The 18,310-nt window shown below is 35.6% G+C and overlaps 1 protein-coding gene across 1 annotated transcript; it reads right to left on the bottom strand.

Moving 5' to 3' along the window:
• Nucleotides 1-4,288: 4,288 nt before the first annotated feature.
• On the bottom strand, nucleotides 4,289-18,088 carry LOC144450852 (integrator complex subunit 10-like). Its single transcript, XM_078141593.1, has 18 exons — nucleotides 17,939-18,088; nucleotides 16,731-16,798; nucleotides 16,106-16,209; nucleotides 15,576-15,632; nucleotides 14,887-14,969; nucleotides 14,174-14,255; nucleotides 13,178-13,367; nucleotides 12,152-12,283; nucleotides 11,705-11,880; nucleotides 11,124-11,236; nucleotides 9,379-9,517; nucleotides 8,414-8,496; nucleotides 7,954-8,013; nucleotides 7,387-7,446; nucleotides 6,781-6,948; nucleotides 6,175-6,337; nucleotides 5,449-5,542; nucleotides 4,289-4,746 (listed from the first exon to the last, which is right to left on the bottom strand). Exons 1-18 carry the CDS (start codon nucleotides 18,071-18,073, stop codon nucleotides 4,587-4,589), a joined length of 2,067 nt encoding a protein of 688 aa, XP_077997719.1. The 5' UTR covers nucleotides 18,074-18,088; the 3' UTR covers nucleotides 4,289-4,586.
• Nucleotides 18,089-18,310: the final 222 nt, after the last annotated feature.

The following is an 18,310-nucleotide window of genomic DNA, read 5'->3' as shown; positions in this document are numbered from 1 at the left end:
GTGTTTGGACATTAACAGAGGAATTGTTATCCTAACTGTAATCTTTACGATTCATATACTGTGGTCTTTCATTGAAGATTTTTTTTGGCAATCACCCTCGACGCGTACGCAACTTTCGATACAAACTCACACCAGAAATCTCGTCAGTATATGAACGACGCATGCGCATTTCTCGGAATATCTGATCTCTCCCTCCACGCTCATGGACCACTTGATGTATTTTCGACGCGATTTATCTTCATTACATTCCATCTCTATTTCCATTTTTTTCTACAGAGAAATTACCAGTCAAGCCCTTAATTTGGAAACATCTATGGCAATTTATCGACCTTGTGTCGATCCCAGAGATATGTCGTTTGACCAAAATTTTTGGCCACCTGGAGTCGCCCCCAACGGTGAATACCGAAAAGAATATGACCGTTTGTTTTACACCATGCAGCCACAGAACAGGTGTGCTTTAATTGGCAGTGGTGGCATTCTCCAAAACAGTAATTGCGGCCACGAAATCGATGCGCATGATTTTGTAATGAGATCAAATCTGCCCCCTATAGTTGGATTTGAGAAAGACGTCGGTTCCAGAACAGATATTGTCTCAATGAGTCACCTCATCCCAAAGTACATGAGTAGATACTTAAAATTGTCACGGAGCCGACGAAAGAAGTCTTCCAGCCACCGTTACTTTGATGCATTGGAGATGTTAAACAACACGTTGCTATGGTTTCCGTTTAACTCATCGTGGACAGGTCAACCAATGAAAGGGTCAAAGGAGAGCCTAAAACATGTCTTGGAGGTTAACAAAGAAAGAATTCATATGAATTTTCGAGTTGGATACTCCCCGGTGCCACTGTATCCCCAGTTAATACATAGGTAAAGAACTAACAATGATCTTATTGGACGTGTTTCGAATGAAATACTCAGACGATCTAACGTCTTGTCAACAAAACATGATGTCAGCAAAAATGCATCGTCATATATATATATATATATATATATATATATATATATATATATATATATATATATATATATATATATATATATATATATATATATATATATATACACACAAATGTATATATATATATATATATATATATATATATATATATATATATATATATATATATATATATATATATATATATATATATATACACACACACACAAAATACACAAGTTATGGTACGGAGCCGTTATGCAGAGTTTCACGCTTGAATGCAATCTTCGGACGACTAAATTTCAACGGAAATTCAAGTGATTGAATTCGAACTCTGAAGAATGGAATAAACGATATTAATTTAAACAATTTCATTAATTTTATGTTTTCTCTTTTCCCTCTCCTTAGATTTTGGCATCGACGAAGCACAAGTGAAGGTTTCCTTCTCTTCACCATAGCAACAATGTTTTGTGAAGAACTGAATCTGTACGGATACTGGCCATTTCCGCTCGACCGTCATGGCAACAACATTACCCATCACTACTTCGAAAATGTCACCTTTCATAGTAGAATCATATCTTCAGAGTTTAAAATCTTGAAACAACTCAACAAAAATGGTGTGATAAAGTTAGTCACCAATAAGTGCTGAAAAATGTCATAAAACTACTAGGCCTTTTTGCGACAATTGTGCAATATGCGTCCTCTCGCGAGATCTCGCGAGATCGAACAGTAAGGCATCAATCTTCACTTTGTTGACAGAAGTGATAAATGCATGTTACAACTCATCACAGAATGCTCTTTGTTGACCAATTCCTCTGATAAGCAAAGTTCTCCAGACTTTGTCATAGACAGTTTTACTAGCTAGCTCTTTTTGAATGGCAATAAAATATATTTGGGCTTTCGCCGTCTTAGTTTTAGGGAAATTAACAATCCTTGACTTTTCCGATGGCGTTTACAAAGTATTCGGTGGCCATATTGGATTCTAAAATAACTTATTTTTTGAGCTAATTTCGACCTCAATTTAAACAATGTGTACAATGACTTGTAATTTATTTTCCCTAATTTTAATTTAATTTGAAAATGGGTTCAACTTGAGACTTTTCTTGAACAAAGTGAACATATTTAGAATTTTATTTCTTAGGCGTAGGTTAGGAATTCAATCCCATGTTTTCGCATTAGTATTATTGTATCTCCAAGGACTTATTAGGTTTGCAATTAAAGAACCATACTTTTGTCCTGGAGTAACTTTTTCTATAGCTCAACCGGACTCGGATGACTTTTTTTCAAACCTAAATTTTGAGACTATGGTTCGATTTTATGTAGAAATCGCCTTGTTGCGTATCATGTGTGTTGATGGGTGAACCTCTGCTTATTTGTTTATTCTCAATAATAGATCCATGGTCAAACTAATGGACATTCTGGGGGCGCTGAAGAACATTATTACGTTTTCGCTTCTGTAAATTAAACATTAACAGCTCATATTTTGTGCAATATTCCAATGTTAGTCTAAACTTGAAGTTCTTATGTTGTGATTACAAGTGTCTATCATGTAAAAACAGCTCATTACAAATTTGAGTACATTACCATTTTTCGTTAACACATGAGATAATATATTTCTAACAGACCAACTCTTTACACATTCATATTGCATTCATCTCACCATCATTGGTAAACTTTGATCTCGCTCAGACCATTATACATTTTACAATGGTCCGAGATCCTAGACTACAGGAATGTGTGATTGTCCAACAATACCCCATATTCCAATTATTGAAAAAAAGAAGAAAAAAAGAAAAGAAAAAAAAGATTGTACTGTTTGACCACTTGGGGCGCTGTTTGGCAGCAAATGTTGAGTGAAGGAATACAACTCAGATATAGACAAATAAAAGTACTATGAAAATGTGTTAGCTGGCCACATCGTGTTTGTTGTCAAATAACTGATTCCACACACACACACACACACGTATATATACATGCATGCATACATGCATGCATACATACATACATACATACATACCACAAATGTACACATATAAACACAAATGTACATTTACATAATGAATGTATCGCTGGATGGATGGATGGAGGGATGGATGTGAGTTTCCTCCTATATTTTGTGGCTATAGTGTATAATTGTATATCAAGTGTAGACAAAATATACACCATATAGGATAGCAACATTCATTTCTGATCAAATTTTATTACAGGGCAAGTCAATACACATGAACTGCAAGACTGCTGTAGTGCAAGAAGATAGTTTCTAACTAGCCTAGTGATGTTACAGATGTATAACAACGTTCTGATAGTAGAAGCTGGAAGAGACTTCAAAATAAAATGAATGTCTTTATAAAAAAAAATATTTTAATTATGTTGGTAAATCCATAGGGAGACGTAATCTTGCTTTGTGTGAATGAATGTAAAATATGATCATATTGTATATCCAGCTTGTATATTTGTAGTAAAAATAGCAGGATTATCGAACAAATCATGTTGCTACAGTGGACTTAATAATAAGTAAAAGAGAGGGGAACCCTCTACATTAGTGTCAGAGTATTAGAGTATATTGTTGGTAAACACTTGTGTTTGTTATGAAAAGCATGTTTCCTCTGTTTTGGTCACGAAAGTGTAAGTCAATTTTAATTACAAATATAAAAGGAGTCTAATTTTTATTCGCAACCACTGCAGATTTTATCTTGTGTTTGATTCTACATGGACGTTAGCTGAATCTGGATTTGGCTATGATCTGCTAACTTATAAATAATGGTATCTCATACAAAACAAATGCAGCAGTGTTGGTAGATTTTTGTGCTGCAAAGTTTTGGTCTATGTCAGGCTACATGTATATGGTTTCAATTGTAAGTCCTACAGTGTCTGTAACAAGTACTAGATTATGGTAGTGAAATATGTACCGGTTTTGTATACACTTAATGCTTGGCTATGAGGGCACTGGTCGATATCTTACACCTGAACGGCTGTAAGGCAGCAACTATCTCTCAAGGCTGAAAGCTGATGAAAATAGTTGCTACATAACAGCAAAAGGAGTAATATGACATCTATTAGTGCCCAAATATGGTCGAATAATAGTGTTTTATAACACATCACATGTCCAGGCACATATTGTTTCCAGAGTCAAAGCAAATCACTAGTAGGACTCCCATGCTACATAAATAGTGCCCTATGGAAAACAGTGTCTGTTCCATGTAAATTGAGGTCACTTTAGGTCACTAGTCCATACCATGTGACAAAAACTAAGGCAATCACTGAAGGTTTTATAAAAATGATGTATCACTCATGTATTAAAAATGGCATTTTTATACATACTCTGACAACTTCAGATGCAAAGGAGCAATTACACAGTAGGGATGTTGAAGTAGTCAAGTTTAAATGTTAATTATCAGTCAAAATATAAATAATTGCAGCCATTAAAATCTTCAAGTCCATGTGCTATGTTTTCATTAGAATAGTGCTTGACTGCACTGTGAAAGAATAGCAATGCTTATCACTGTTCAGTGTGATTGGGGCAAACGATCCTGCTGTATTTATTGTGTCTCTGTTATTGTTAGTCTAGAGTTGTTGTTAGTCTAGCTCTGTGTCAAAAAGCATAACGTCCCATGAGTGGAATACCAAGCCAACATAATTTTAGCTGTAACTATAAAATCAAAGCTTCCTGTATACTCTGTTTGTCATCGGTCAAGAAGAGTTTAAGAATAGTAAGAAGGTTGTCATCATATCTTGCCATCTGTTTCTCTAAAGCCATTTTGAAGCCTTCTTCACCACCTTTGGTCACACCTCTGGTTACTGTTCTAGTCCTGTTGAAAATTCAAAAATAATTAAATAATAATAATAATAATCGTTTATTTATACTGGATAGTTCTTTAAGTATGTAAACACTTGTCTCCCAAGAAGTCCAGTGATGGCCATCTCTCATGGGATCAGTGTTAGTGCAGGAGGAAACCCTAGTGCCCGGGAAAAAGTGTTGTTTGGTAAAGTCAAACTGAACGACATTCTTGTTACTTACAGTGTGGTCAATTTAATCAAATCATGAATGTGTTAAAACCCTGACCACAGTCATAAGACTATTAAGAGGCAAGTGGTTTAACTACTCGGCCACTGACAACCCTGTAAGGATCTGTTACAGTAAGCTTCATGAAAAGATTATGGAATGGTTGGGCTGTTGAGAGTTTCTTTGTTTTAAATGCAACTTTTACTTCCTTGATTCAAGCAACTGGTACAACTCTTATTTTCATTTTTATAGACAAAATTAAAAAAAGGTATGGTGTTGGATTTGTTTACATTTTAGTTTGTACAGAGGTGACATATCTTTTACATTCACCTGTTGTCAAAAAAAATTGTACTGAAAACATGCCTGGGCAGACGAGTTATTTACAAGTAGTGTCTAATTTCACTTCCACTGTCCACAAAAAATACAGCCGACACATCCTGCAAGACTATTCCAACAATTTGTGCATGCATCAAAATAAATATGTAGTACATTATGTTGTGACGTTTACCTTGGCTGTGTCACTTGGTGAGGTAAGAGATCCAAGTCAATTCTACCACCCTCTTCTGTCTTCAGAAATGCTATTTCTTCAAGGATATCGACGTCTTGCGGTATCAAGGAAGACAATAACCATGACAACTATTATACTTCTGGCATGCACTACTCAAATACTGTGCATATACTCTCAAGACCCTGAAAACTTTTTACTGCTGCACTAACTGGAGTATTAATGTATCAACCAGACACCCAACAATATTTTCGCTGAAATTTTTTTAAATACTTCCCCATGCCTATAGCACTAATGAACCATGAGGTCAGCCCTGCTAAAAACTATTTCCATGATGATGCATGAATTCTTTGGCACTCACATACACATTCACATATAAATAAAAATAACACATTCACACATACATACATACACACATAATACATACACACACATACATACATACATACATACATACATACATACATACATACATACATACACACACACACACATACATACATACACACATACATACATACATACATACATACATACATACATACATACACACACATACATACATACATACATACATACATACATACATACATACATACATACATACATGTACATATATTACACACACACACACACACACACACTTTGCCATGCTTATAGTGAACAATCATCAATTCACCATTACTAAACACAATTTGCATGATTTCTATAAGCATTACAAAAGGATACTAGTAACATATTTAAAGAACTGTGTATAGGTGAAAGTTCCTTGCTGTGCAATCACTTCTAGCACTTGCATAAACAACTTTTCTTCTTTTGGCCAATCATACTGCATCATGACTATCATGTGACCTAGAGCAACTTCATTCACACCACCTGAGGTAAATATTTTCTGAAAGAAACCAATTTACATTAAGTTATCACAAGTATTCTAAAAGCAATTATACAACGAGCCTTGCTGAGGAGCAATTTCCATGAAATAGTTATCATATTTTCTAAAATTCCAAATGAAAGTTTGTTCCTGGTCCTTTTGAAGTAATAAAATTGAAATTTGGGGTTTCACCATCTTGTTTTCAAGGAAATTGTCAATCTTGTATTTTCCCACATAGTATTTGGCGGCCATATTGGATTCTAAAATGATTAAATTTTGATATCGTTTTGACCTCTATTTCAAATATTTGTACGGTGAACCCAGATTTTTTTTCTTGATTTTAACTGAGAATAAGCTTGAACAAACTAACAACAAAGTTTAAAATTTATATTTCCAAGGCATACATTACATGACTGTTGATGCATGACTCAAAAAGCATTAAAAAATCAATAACAATCATCTACCTTAAAACACATGAGTATTAGTTTGATACAAAAGGGTAGGATATATGTTGGAGTGCAGGAAACAAACTGTAAATTGTTCCCACTTTTCCCATCTTCTAGTGATGGAGATTTGGTTTCTGTAGATTCAGGTAACTTAGCAACTGCATCCAATGCCATGTCACATGCTTTCTGTATGAAATGGAAAGAGGAAATGGCAAATCATTATGACTGTATAAACAAGTTAAACACCAAAGTCAAGTTATATACATGTTTTGCAGTAGCTACAATTTATGTTAAAAACAACAGTATTATGTGCACTGCATCAAATGTAAGCCAAGTTGTGTCTGTTTGAACAGAAAACATTAGGATATAGTGTCAATCTGAAGTTAACACTGGACTAGGTTATTGTTAACTTTAACAAAAACCAGCAAGTGCCAGCATAGTGTTAGCACTGAGCTAGCCTGGTGTAAGCACAGGGCTGGTGCAGATCTTACCAACCCTTCCAGTTGCTAACACATACCTACGTTAGTGCCAGCCCGGTGTTAGCACTGACCTAGCCAAATAAAAGCTCAGTCAGAAATTGATTACAGAGCAGCACTGTAAGTATATATAAGAAGAAAGAGTTACCTGATAATGTTTCATGGCCAAGAAACATGATGCAAGTTGTAGGGATGCTTCAAGTTGTCCCTGATAAAGAAAAAAAATTGAAATTTATGTACACTACACATTTAGCAATTCATCCCTGTTTATATCATCCCAGTTTAGACAATGTTTCAACTAGAAACTTGTGTCTTGGTGTTACTATCTCAAGAAGACATCTATATTTGTACTACAAGTCATGGCTTTGCTTTTGAAGCACCGAAGTCTGTTCTTGATTTAAAATAACAACAACAGCTGTGCTAAAATCTAGTGGATCTTACATGCAAGCAGATAACTAAATCACATTCCATGAGTGACAATGCCTGGAAATTGGTCCCAAAAGCATTGTTCTACATTAACTTTGATCAAAGGTAATTTTTAGAACAGTAAATATTGGTTAACCAAGAAATGCACTCATTCTGTCTTAGTGCTACATGCAGAATAGATACCTTACTATCTGGTACAGGATTATAGATGTAAAACAGGGAGGGGGGAGAGGGGAGGGGTGGGAGAGTTGAGGGGAGGTTACAACTGCTGCAGTGTGGAAACACTAACCTGCAATGCCCCTGATTCCCTTCCATCTTCTAACATGACCAGTGATTTGGCAGTGTCTCCCTGTGATAAAATAAATTCCCATAACATTAACATAATTGACTTGTCTCAATGACTTCAGTACAACACAACCTATTCAAAAAATCCTTATTTTCAGTAAATGTTCAAATTTTGTTGTGAAGATGATAAAACCTTTGAGAAAATATAAATTTCTATTTAATTGGAGCATGTTGTATATTGAACAGTAAACCATAATTACTTTGGAATGGTAAATTAGAAATGAATGTGACATTTCAATTCATTTGCTATGACCCTTGATCCCATAATGATTTGATTATTCTGCATTAACGTCTCTCTCTCTCTCTCTCTCTGAAACTGGTGGAATAATATGTCCGTAATACTTAATTCTTGGGACCATGGACAATATGTTCTCTAATATTTCATATTGAATTGTAATACTTACTGTGTAGACTCCCACGTCCACCTGAAATAACATTAGCCATGTCCATTTCTCTGATCTCCAATGATGTAACAACCATTTGAAATCTAAAAAAAATCAGTGAAAAAAATTACCCTTTCAAAAAAGATCTCTGCTCAACATCATTATAATTAAAACAGTTATTTTTTTTCTTTTGAAAACACAGCTCAGTGAGAGGCAACGTGTCCATTTATGACTCAGCAGTAATTGTGTGAGTGTAAATGCAATTGATTTCAAACCAAGATCTTTGTTTGTCTGTAGTATGGTCTATGCAACATATACCACAGGTATCATGTTAATGCGTTTAAAACTTGTATCAATGCATGCAGATACAATGATTGGTATGTGCATTGCACTGCAATATTACAAAACATTTATTCAAAACAATGTCTTCTCCAAATAAAGTACATCTGTGACGATCCACTTAGGTCATCCTAACATGGACTGTTTGCCTTGGGCTTCTGTCTTGGGGTGACCCACATCCCCCTCATGGAAACAGATTTATGACATTGCCATAATGATCAGTCAACATGTGTAAAATGTTACATTATAACTCTCTAGCAGTGTGCCCTTTAAGCCAATTTGACATGCCACTGATGCACACAATTTCTAGTGATGCACCAAAATTTAGTGTTCCCTTATCAACATGTATGCAAGAAGTCTCAGTTTTTCTCATTTCGACTCACAACAACAAAACTTGGGTATCACTAGAGGGCAAACTGCTCTCTATTCTGTACCACAGACAGTTTTAACATCTTAGAATAGATATGGTGATGCTCTCCCAAGTATATAAAGACATACATACAAGAAATTTGCATAACAACATTATCAATTACTATAATGTTATGCACATAAGCACACATGCTCCATGTACAAAATCCCCTAACAGCAGTTGTGATAAGATTTGCTGTTTTAGAGCATTTTTTACAATATGATCAATGCAATCATACCTTTATCAAATGTCTCGTCTGTTTGTAATAGTTGCCAGCAGTTAACAGCTGTACTGAAATACTCCAACAAATCACTTTTATCTTTATTTATACCCCATACACCGATTGTCTCTTTCATGCTTTCACCTACATCATCCTGCTAAAAAAAATAAACATACAAATAATTCCACTGCACTAGCTGCAACTGGAACTGTTTTGTAAGATAGAATGACATACTCATAATAGCTCGCACAGCGGCAGCAAAGCTGCCGCGAAGCGGCTCAATGACTATTACGCATGCGCGTCGTATATACTATGCGAAAAAATTTGGTGGTTCTCCCAATGATGCATTGCGGCGTGCACTGACTACGCATGCGCCTTCCATATACTACGTGCATTCTCCACGCGCTACCGTATCATCGAATATCATAGGCGACATAACATCACCATGCATTGCAATATTGTAACAGTAGGCCTGTTGGCACGATTATCGTAACATTGTAACGAGTGTCGAGGCATCACTGTACCTCAAGGAGAAATTGTTACACTATTTGGAAATTTGATGCACGGCGGTACGCGATACAGACCACTGATGACATAGCGCAGTTTAATTTCCGGGTTGTGGAAGTGTGGTTTTGACATTTATATTGTCGATAATTGTTTTTTTACATGTTTTAAAAAGAATATCTACTTTCCTATGTTTGTTGGTACAGTAACATTCCTAAATCATCGAGTTGAATTGTCCAAAGACCAACGTACGTTGGTGGAGGGTCTATGATAAGTTGGCTGATTGAAAATGAACAATATTAATCTAATGGCTATGATGGTTTTTGAAACCAACAACTGCATAGAATGTTGACTTGTTTTACTTCTCGTCCATGTCAGAGAATTAGTTTTCATTCAATAAAATAAATTTTGATGGTCAATACCCCTGGAAAATGACCCAAAACAAGTGTATCAACCCTGGCCCAGGCAGCCGGTCACAAATGAATCTACCCTGCGCGAGCTTATGGGCGTTGCCTAGTTATGAAATTATTGTACACTTTGCAGTGTTGAATAACATGTTGGTAAAGATATTTGTCTATCAGTACACATAGTATGGTGCGATAAATCCAATCAACTTGAATTTTGAGTCTGCACCCAAAAATTATTCTCTCCAATTGGGCACGATTTGAACTTATTACTATCCCACTTATAGATAAAACAGACCTCTAACTGATTTGTGCAATGTCTTGTCATTGATATTTTACAAATTTTCTGTGAACAAATTGTTGGTTGTCTGATTGATAAATAATACCCCAGTTACAGCTAGTGCAGCTTTAAAATAGATTCTACAGCAAAAACACCTTCAAACTCATATCATTCCCCTTGTAGGTTTTCCTTCACTCATTTGGGGAAAATACCAGTGACATAAGGGGCATTGTCACTATGTGTCACAGACGAGTTGTGACAAGGCCCCTTAGGTCACAAGTATTTACCAGAAATGGAGAAAATTATTGGAGAATAATATGATTTTACCTGTCCAAGCTTAATTCAAGAAAAAGCCAGGAATAATAAACTTCTGAATATTGTTAACTCATTCTTCAAACACAGTACAACCCACAGCATACATGTAGATGAAAGAGAAATGCTTTCTATATAAATGGACAGCAAATAATTGTACATTTGTATTTATCTGTTTATATGTTTACTGTATGTAAATGTCTGTGGCCTATGAACACACCATCACAATAAATATCAAACCTGATAAAATCTGGTATACCTACCTTTTCTAATTTAGCTTTCTTGTGTTCACTTCTATCTTTTTTCTTCTTCGTGGCAACTTCCACATTATGTAGTAAAACAAGTGTACCATGTTGTGAACCAGGTGAACCGACGCCTGTAGAAATAAATAAACATACACTTAGAGCAAAACTACTGCGAGTAAGATCAGAACCACAGGGGAACATCAGTGGGACCTGGGGGCATTTAAAAGGGGTAGAAAAATGAGGCTTATTTCATCTTAGCTGTGATTCTTTACGACTTGGGAACCATGAACAGTCATTTTTATTAAAATCTTCATCGTGTGACCTCTTTTTAATAATCCTGCATCGTGTGACCTCTTTATCATTATAATAAAATTTGGGAAATCTGACTAAGAAGAGGCCTGCTGTACACTGGGGTATGGCATTATGGGAAATAAATAAAGTTAGGAACTCCACACCTTTTGAAGCCATGCATAAACCAACAATGTGGAAATTTACCCTAAAGGTGCAGACCCCTCATCTTTCTGATTATTTGTAACAGAATTTGTGAAATACTATGTATATGCATGGACATGCATGATATATCTCTGACAATTTCTTACCTATGAACTGTTCAGGGTCTTTGTATTTGAGATAGCCGTGCAGACATTGGAAAAATAACAGGATGAGTGAATAGAAAATTGGTTTCAAGTGTGCCGTCTTGGTTTCGTCAGTCAATGCCATCTTGTTGCATGCCTTGTATACCCTAGATAAATATAACCACTGTTGTCGACAGTTTCTATAAACAACAACAAAAACAACAACAATTACAATTATAATGGGAGTGTATCTCTGTGTTGTTGGGAAGTTTGATGTACACGTATGAGGATACACTTAGAAGCGTACAAACTGTGTGAACTAAACTGACCATAACTGACAAACAATTTTCACAAAAGCTTCAAGAATGAGAGTTTGAAATGGACCAAATAAATTGACAATTCATGAAAAAAATTTACTTGCTCATTTATAAAAATATCTTGTTTGACAAATGATAAGGAGTAACCATGTACCTGTCTGTTGGGACGATGTTTTCAGTATTCCATCCAAGTCTACTGGTGGTTAGTATCAGCAAGTTATGAAGATTACCCCAAGGATTATCCACCTGACTGTCTTTATCTGACAGTCCTTCAATGTATGTGAACCTGAAATCCAATGATATATTGTCAAATTCAATGAATAATTTAAAGAAATATGGCAGTAGAAACCAAGCTTTCAGCTAACTCAGATAGACACAAACTAAGACAATTGTTCCGACATGCTAATATAAGCTATGAATGGTCATAGTAGGGTGGCATTTATGATGACTTCCTTGTTTAATGCAGTGTACATTTGGGTGCTTCCACTCTTTACACTATTTTCATTACGATGTGATCATATCCGTAGAACAAAGACACAACTATCACTCACTTGTGTAATCTACCACATAGAACAACAATAGTTTTTTGTTTGTGTCTATCTTTAGTCAGTTGATAGCCTGGTTTCCTCAGTACTATGTAAATTCTTTAGAAGGCTGGTATACAAAATATACTTATCATTACTTTATTCACATACAATAGACCATTGACCAAGTCAAGTATAGTTTAAAGAACTTACCACCTTAAAGAAGCCATATGGATGAGGATTGGGTAGTAACTTTGGATTTTTAATTAATAAAACAATTTTACCATGGCTGCCTACTTGAAAAATCAATATGAAATAATATAGACCAAGTCTGTGTTTGTAACTAAATACATTGCAAAAGATTAATAAATGTGTCAAATCTTTGTTACTGTACGTATGTTTTTTATATGAGCCACGAGCCTGATCCAAACAATAAATAACAAATAATACTAAATAACAATAACAAACTTATTACATATTTTGTAGGTTTTTGCAATGTATCGACTGACAAACACAGACTTGCTTCATGTTGTGTCACATTGATTTTTCAAGTAGGAAGCCATGATCAAATTGTTTTATCAATTAAAAATCTAAAATAAATACCCAATCCTCATCCATATGGCCACTTTAACAAGAACACAGAGACTAAAAATTACCTTTGTGAACTAGCATCAGGCGATTTCAAAGGACTTTTGAAACCTGGCGTGGTGGCTTTGGTATCGTACGATTTGGGTCTGACAACATAACTAATGTAGAACTCCGTAGATTTTTGTAACCATTTAGATAACTGTTTATTTGTACATGGGACATCAGGGTTAGACAGGATAATGGGTAAAACATCACAAACTGTAAACAAAAATTATACACCATATAATGATTAGTTACATTATGGGCATCAAGTGTTTTATTTATACAAAACTTTTGTTTCTATAAATTTAAGTCATGCAGCACTGTTCATGTGAGAATAAACAACTTTAATGAACTAATACATTAAATAATATTACAATGCCTATATTCTTAGTTGACACGTCTCCCCAATACAGAACACATTAATTACCAAATAATGTATATTAAATGTGCGTATAGTCAGTCTAGCACCAAGCAAGAATATGAAGTAACATATGACCTGGAGTCACAAGAGTACGCCTTCCGTGTTGCATAACTATAATCATAATAGAGAGATTTAGCTGCATAGTTACACAAGTAATACTTGTGTTCCATATGTATTACATCATAGTCACATGACTCGAGGGCAGCACATACCTTTGTCAGAGTCATTCCAACATTTTTTCCCTGAGATATGTCAATGACAGGAATGAAGATATAGCAAAAACAATCGGCTACTCTGAAATTCTTTGCCAACCACTTTTCCAGGAATTTGTTTATAAATATTCTTCATTTCAACGAGTACATGTATGTTTCCATTGTTGAGCAGTCTCGCGAGTATCATTCCTAGATATTTCCACCTACTTTTCATATTTTACAGACAACTTATAAAATTAGCTACATCCCTGAAAGACATTGTACCTGTATGTAGCAACGCTCAAACTGGACTTACACATTTATGCATTTTATCTTAAATCATTACTAGTTCACACTCGGTCAAACATCCTGCCAAGTATCAAAAGATTGCATTATGTGAGGAAACTGACCTAACAATTTTCTGAAGCAATTAACTGGATTCTTGTCATTTTGCATCTTCTCAGCATTTACCAAAGTTTCTATCAGTTTCACCTAAAATATATAATAGTAAAGAAATGAAAATGGTCAATTCAGCTATCAATCTTGTACAAGTTTTAGAAAGTTATCTATGCAAAACATATTGAATAGAAATGGACACACTCACTTGAGCTACCAATCTTGTACAAGTTTTAGAAAGTTATTTATGCGATATGCAAAACATATTGAACAGAAATGGACACTCTCAGTCCAGCTATCAATAGCATATTTGAAAATTATCTAAGAAAGACTTATAGAATAGAAATGGACATTGAATGTTTGATACAAGTCTTTTGAAATTTACACTGTATCTTTGAAATATCTTTTGAAATCAGATCAGTAAGAACAACATGGAAGGAAAATGAGTTGTACATTCATGTCTGCTGTCATAATGCGCCAATACTCAACTATCATGGTCCTCACTTCTGACAATTCTCTGTACCTGGAATAGCATTTTACCTCAAGCCAGAGGGTCAAAATAGAACGAGAAGGTTGACTTATTCTCCAAATGCCTGTAATAATGCATGAGAAGCGTGTGGAGTGGCAGTCACGATCTTGACCAGGAAATAAAATGTTCCTTATTTTTATGATGCACCTAGACAGTAATATTCTATTTTAGGTACCATGAATACTGGGAATGTCTTACCCCATGAGTGATGACAGCAGATGAGAATTTATTCAACAGAAGAAGTTGTAATTTGCAGTGAGATAAAGTATCATTTGTATGTTCTGAAAGATAAAAATTGTATTTTCAAATTTAAATTCAACTGTGTTGGTAAACCAGTGTACCAAATTCAATGTTTGAATGACTAACTATGACCCCTTCTTTGGTGCCATATCTGGAAGGTCATATGTGCTTAATAGTGGGTCAATCTGTCGATGTGACAAAGACTGAAGTGTGCAGTCGAAAATTTAAGTACAATTTTCAAGTAATTTTCAATGTATGCATGTATGCATGTATGCATGTACGTATGTATGTATGTATGTATGTATGTATGTATGTATGTATGTATGTATGTATGTATTTTACATTGTACAATGTATGTATGTGTGTATTTATGTGTGAATGTGAGCTCACAAGAATGCATGCATTGATACGATATACCAATACAATATACACATATTCCTAGACCAGGTGTATTTTTCCAATCATACCCTTTCTATTGGTACCTGCTATGTACAATTTTTTCCATGAGTGTATAATAATAGCATGTCTATTTTCATGATACCTGTGAGGTTTAAAGTATCTGTAACATTTATTTTCATAAATTTCAATAAAAAAGATGAAAATGCAATAATATGTAGTGGAAAACTGTTGAAATACAATATACATACCTGCTACTTGAAGCAGAATATCATGCTGTGCTTGTTTGGGTAGAGTCTCAAACAACTCTGCAAATGAACACATTTTTTAGGACAGTAAAATATTGCTACATTGGAATGGTAAATTATCAACATATACAATGTTTTGATTTGTCTACTTCAGACCTTGATCATGCTGTGATCATGGAGAGCAACATTCCAGTATTGCTTAATTACAATGATGATATCATATGTGTATATCAAACAAAACATAGTTAACTTTATACACTGATTACCATACCATATGCAAGCCACATTTGTAAGTTTGTACACATTCAATCAGAAAATACAGGATTCATTTCACGTTCGTTCCTTGTCATTGACTCTATCTTTTTCTGGCTACCTTAAAAGTCTAATGAAATACTTCATGAACTATAAAATATAATCAAACATCATGGCTGCACATTCAAATGTGGGTTGCCATGGCAATTTTAGGTTGTAACTCCAACTTAGAGTTCATGTAGTTTACTATAAATTAATACACAGTACTTGTGTACACTCACCTGACAAAAAAGATGTGTGAGGATCTGATTGATCAGACTGCACTGCCATGGTGATACAATGTAACTCTTGCCAAAGAGTAGCTTCATGATGGAATTGAATAAACCTGTTCCCAATGAAAGTATGTATAGTTTAAAATGATGCAGGCTTGGTGTTTCACTCATGGGACATTACATTTTTCAGAGCTAGACATGTTTCAACTCTAGACTAACAATAACAGAGACACAATAAACACAGCAGGATCCTTTGCCCAATCACATTGAACGCTGATAAGCATTGCTATTCTTGCACACTGCAGTAAAAACAGGCTTCCAATAAACACATTGCACATGAACTTGGTGATTTTAATGGCTGCAATTGTTTATTTTCTAACTAGTAAATTGTAATTGTTTCTTTTGCATTAGAAGTTGTCTGATGGTGTGTAATACAAATGTAAATGTCATGTCACATTAGTGAAACACCAAGCCTAAATCATTGTTTTCATCATTGTCGTCACCCGGAATATATTCCAGAAGTCGTGTACAAAAGACCCCCTAGCTGTCTGGAATATTGCTGGCTCGGCAGGAGAAGGGTTAAAGTACATGTAGTTGTAACTGAAAAAGGAAAAGGAAAATGAATTTGACTTACAAATCGTACAAAAGTTTGGCTGCTTCCTTCAAGTTTCTTGAAGTTTTTGCAATACAATATGACTGGTACTGAGAATGTAAAAATAAGAAAATTGAAATGAATAATTAGAGGTGTTGCAACATCTTTTTTTTATCAGGATTTCAAAAGATTACCTGCTGACAGTGTAACTGTGAATGGCAATTGATGCTGATGTAACATGTATGTACTTAGGTTGCAGTCGATTCATTCCAAAACCAACTCATCCCACTGCTAACTTGCACAGTGTGCACGTTGACTTTGACATTGACCTGCACATGGTTTGCACACAATATTTCAGTTAAAGTTTGTCTATAACATATTAGATTGCAGTAATAAATGATGCCTGGATTCCATTCATAAACGTAATTTATGTTGACAGCATTTTAAAGATACCAAGACAAGAATAGGCTGCAGCTTGCTCTGGATGTATACGCTGCAGGGTTTTGACATGTTTTCTCACCTCCACTACATGTCGAACCTCATAGCATATACATCCATAGCTAAGGAGAGGGAAGACGTGTCAAACCACGTACTATAGTATATATACATCCAGAGCTAGGCTGCAGCCTGCCCAGTTTATTGGTTCATTGCTTTGTTGGTTCAGTGGTCTGGGACATTTGACTGTGCATTCCTGCAGCCGAAATGTATGTATTTCCACACTACCATTTATTACATAGACTACTTTAAGTTTAAACTTATGGTGTCGTTGTTGGACGAGTTTATAGCGTAACGGTGGGATGAGTCCACCGTGGTACGAGTGTATGGGACGGATTTGCTTTTGGGACGAAGTGACCGCCACAGCGTACGTTGCGTTGTACGTACGTATACATTACTGCATGTATATAATGACCATAATGAGAATGGCTTTGAATTGACAGTCCTGGATGATCGAAGTGTTATCTTCGCATGTACTCTGGACATACACGGACCTCTTCACCTGGATGGTGCACGGTGGGCACTGTGGAGGCATTTCGTGGGTATATGGTCTCAATCGGGTCTCGCTGCACAGAATCAAGTGCCACAATAATGGCAATAAGCAGTCGGTCGGGACTCGGAGGACCATGCACATAAACATAACACATGGCATATGCATCATGCAGCTAGCCGTCTACAGTTCACTGTTCAGAGTTTGTTCTCCGGTTCTATTTAGCCATACAATTTCACACGCTTGCGGAATATGAACTTCTTACCTGAATCCCAAAGTCCGTAGGAAATAACGCCCTCGCTGTCAGTAGCCATGCTTTGGCAGCAGCAGGGTCCTTTAGAATCAAACCCTGGGCAGTTTCTACCAACCATTTCTGATCAGCTCCACTGAAAGTCGCCATGTTGTTGTATGCAGACTTTGCCGTAAGAGGGTGAGTATTCAAGGTCGCGATGTCGTCGCAAAACAATGCACGTGAGGCTTGGAGGCTAGCGCATGAGGATCAAAAGATTCGTTGTGTCTTCACAGCAACTTGATGACACCCAAGTTTTCTTTCATTTCTAGATTGTTCTTATTAACTTAGTATTACCAGGGACGTATAAACAGTCAAAGTCAAACGGTGTGAACTTATTAGGCCTTC

The sequence above is a fragment of the Glandiceps talaboti genome, chromosome 20 (genome assembly GCF_964340395.1).
Source record: "Glandiceps talaboti chromosome 20, keGlaTala1.1, whole genome shotgun sequence".
In the NCBI taxonomy this organism is placed as follows: domain Eukaryota; kingdom Metazoa; phylum Hemichordata; class Enteropneusta; family Spengelidae; genus Glandiceps; species Glandiceps talaboti.
The sequence above is the reverse complement of the archived record's forward strand: the minus strand, read 5'-3'. Positions and strand labels throughout refer to the sequence as shown.